The sequence below is a fragment of the Oxyura jamaicensis genome, unplaced genomic scaffold, assembly GCF_011077185.1.
Source record: "Oxyura jamaicensis isolate SHBP4307 breed ruddy duck unplaced genomic scaffold, BPBGC_Ojam_1.0 oxyUn_random_OJ71001, whole genome shotgun sequence".
In the NCBI taxonomy this organism is placed as follows: Eukaryota; Metazoa; Chordata; class Aves; order Anseriformes; family Anatidae; genus Oxyura; species Oxyura jamaicensis.
The window spans coordinates 33-2,481 of NW_023310305.1; the positions used below are offsets into that span (position 1 = coordinate 33).

General features: G+C 54.4%; 1 protein-coding gene across 1 annotated transcript in view; it reads left to right on the forward strand.

Moving 5' to 3' along the window:
• Positions 1-315: 315 nt before the first annotated feature.
• Positions 316-2,449, forward strand: part of LOC118159561 (DNA polymerase alpha subunit B-like) — a gene marked incomplete at its 3' end in the record, with an annotated part of 2,452 nt that continues 318 nt past the window's right edge. Inside the window, exons 1-5 of the mRNA XM_035314144.1 lie at positions 316-438; positions 716-789; positions 1,077-1,185; positions 1,542-1,645; positions 1,738-1,797. Coding sequence (XP_035170035.1) covers positions 767-789; positions 1,077-1,185; positions 1,542-1,645; positions 1,738-1,797 — 296 coding nt within the window. The remainder of the gene's footprint in view (positions 439-715; positions 790-1,076; positions 1,186-1,541; positions 1,646-1,737; positions 1,798-2,449) is intronic.

Here is a 2,449-nt window from a genome sequence, read left to right on the forward strand (position 1 = left end):
CCAAAATTCCCTTAGGACCCCTCCCAGAGTTCCTGCAGACCTCCCCGTCTCCGTTTTGAGCCGAAATTTCGCACTTATGGCAGGGAAACACCTTAAAATTGACACCAAACCCATTTAAAACAATGGAAATCTTGTGGGGTTGCTAAGGGGAGAGCCTCTTCTGGTGGTGGGGGGGAAAAAAGCCCCTTTTTCTTCCTAAAGCAACCAAAAAATCACATTTTTTAAGAGCTAATGGCGCTTTCGGAGTCCCCCAGGAGTTAAATCCACAGCAAGGTTTGCCCCGATGGCTTCAGGGGGATAAAATCTTAATGACTGAAAATCATCAAAATACCTTTTTTTGGGCAGTTCTAGGGCCAGCCTGCTCCCATTTTCCTCTGATTTGTCCTCATTTCTTTGCAGTTCGGGCCATTTGTTGATGCCAAGCACGAGCAGGTGGAGGTGAGTCCTGGGGGGTGCGAATTTGTGGCTTTTGGCCCCCCCGCCGTGGCCTCGACCCTACAAAAACAGCAGCTTTCACCCCAAATCCTCCCTATCCCCGTGGGTTTGGGGCAGACTGGGGTCACGAGCTCCCAGAATGAGTCAAAACCCGGCATTTTTATCATTTTGGCCAGTTCATCTCCTTTAGGGGAGGCTGGGGGGTGCCCTAAAAGCGGAAGGAAGTGAGGAATCCCCCCAAACCCCTCGTTTTGTCCCAAACCCCCTCATTTTGTCCCAGAACTGCCAGCTCCCAGCCTCCTTTGCTGACGTCTTCAAGCTCTGCCTCAAGATGATCCTAGAAGGGACCCGAAGGTAGGGGCTGTGACCTCCCCTGCCCCCAAATCCATTTTTCTGGACCCCAAAATGCCTTTTTCTAGGCCCCAAAATTCCAAAAAATCTCCCTTTTTCCCTGTCCCCTAAACCACAATTATTTCCTCCCTGTCCCATAAATCCCCTCTCTTCCCCCCTTTTTTCTTCCTGTCCTCTAAATATCCCTTTTTCTCCCCATTTCCTAACCCCCTGTTTTTATTTCCCCATTCTCTAAACCCCATTTTTTTTTCTCCCTGACTCTAAATCCTGTTTTTTCGCCCCGTTGGCAGCGCTGCCCCACACCTGGTGCTGGTGCCCTCACCCCGGGACGTGCACCACGACTGCGTTTACCCACAGCCGCCCTTCCCCTGCCCTGAGCTGCCCAAGGAGGACAGAGCGGTAACGGACCCAATAATGCCCCATTTCACCTCAAAATACCACCCCTCTTATTTTGGGGCTTTTTTCTGCTTCCTTTTCCAATTTGGGGGGGGGGGGTTGGGGTGGCTGAGAGGAGCTCTGTGTGATTGGGGCAGGTTTGGGGCGTTTTAGTGTTGTTTTGGGGTGGCTTTGGGGCATTTTGTGGTGTGTTGGGGTGGATTTAGGGCCTTTTGGGGCAGGTTTGGGGCCTGGATTTAAGGAAAACTGAGCGCATTTTAGGGCAGACTTGGGATTTTTCGTGCCCCTGAGCCTGTTTGGGGCAGGATTTGGGGCCATTTAGGGGCGTTTGGGGTCTGTTTGCCCCCCTCTCCCCGCAGCGTGTGCTCTTCGTCTCGGACCCCTGCACCCTGGACATCGATGGCACTGTCTTTGGCCTCACCTCCACCGACCTCCTCTTCCACATGGGTGCCGAGGAGATCAGGTGAGAAGGATCTGGCCCCGAATGCTCCCTGTGATCCCGTTAGTTAGGGCTGGCCCCTAATTAAGAGGCTGGAATCCTAATTAACCCCGCAGCTCATCGGGGACCTCAGACCGCTTCACGCGGATCCTGCGCCACGTCCTGACGCAGCAGAGGTGAGCACTCGGTGCCACTTTGGGGTGGAAAAGGGGAAATCCTACAGCGCCTTGGTGCTTTTTCCATCCCACGGTTGCCCTTTTTGGGGTTTGCTGGCCCTGGATGTGCAGGATTTGGGGGGCTTTAGCCCTCCAGAAGGGCACATGTCAGGCTGATAGATGATTGCCACCCTCAGCCTGAAGCAAATTGCCCCCCAAATCCTCCCTTTGGGTGCTCCAAATCCCCCTTTCAGCCCCCCAGATCCCCCTTTGGGTGCTCTAACCTCCCTTCTTGGCCCCTCGAATCCCCCTTTTCGCCCCTAATACCTCATTTGGATCCACTAAATCTCCCTTTTGGCCCCAAGATCCCTCTCTTGTTGCCCCCAAATCCCCCTTTGGGCTCCCCAAACCCTGCTTTGGGCCCCCATAGCCCCCTTTCTGCTCCTAAAACTCCCCTTTGGGTGCCCCAAATCCTCTTTCCCCCCCATTACCCCCATCATTAGCTCCCTCTGCCCCCCCCAAACCCCTCTTTCCACTCCCAAAAGCCCTCTTTTGGCCCCTAAACCCCCCCCTTTTGGCACCCCAAACCTCCTGTTCCTCCCCCAAATCCCCCTTTCTGCCTCCCCCACCCCCCTCTGAACCCCCGAAATCCCCCTTTTCTACCCCAAAACCC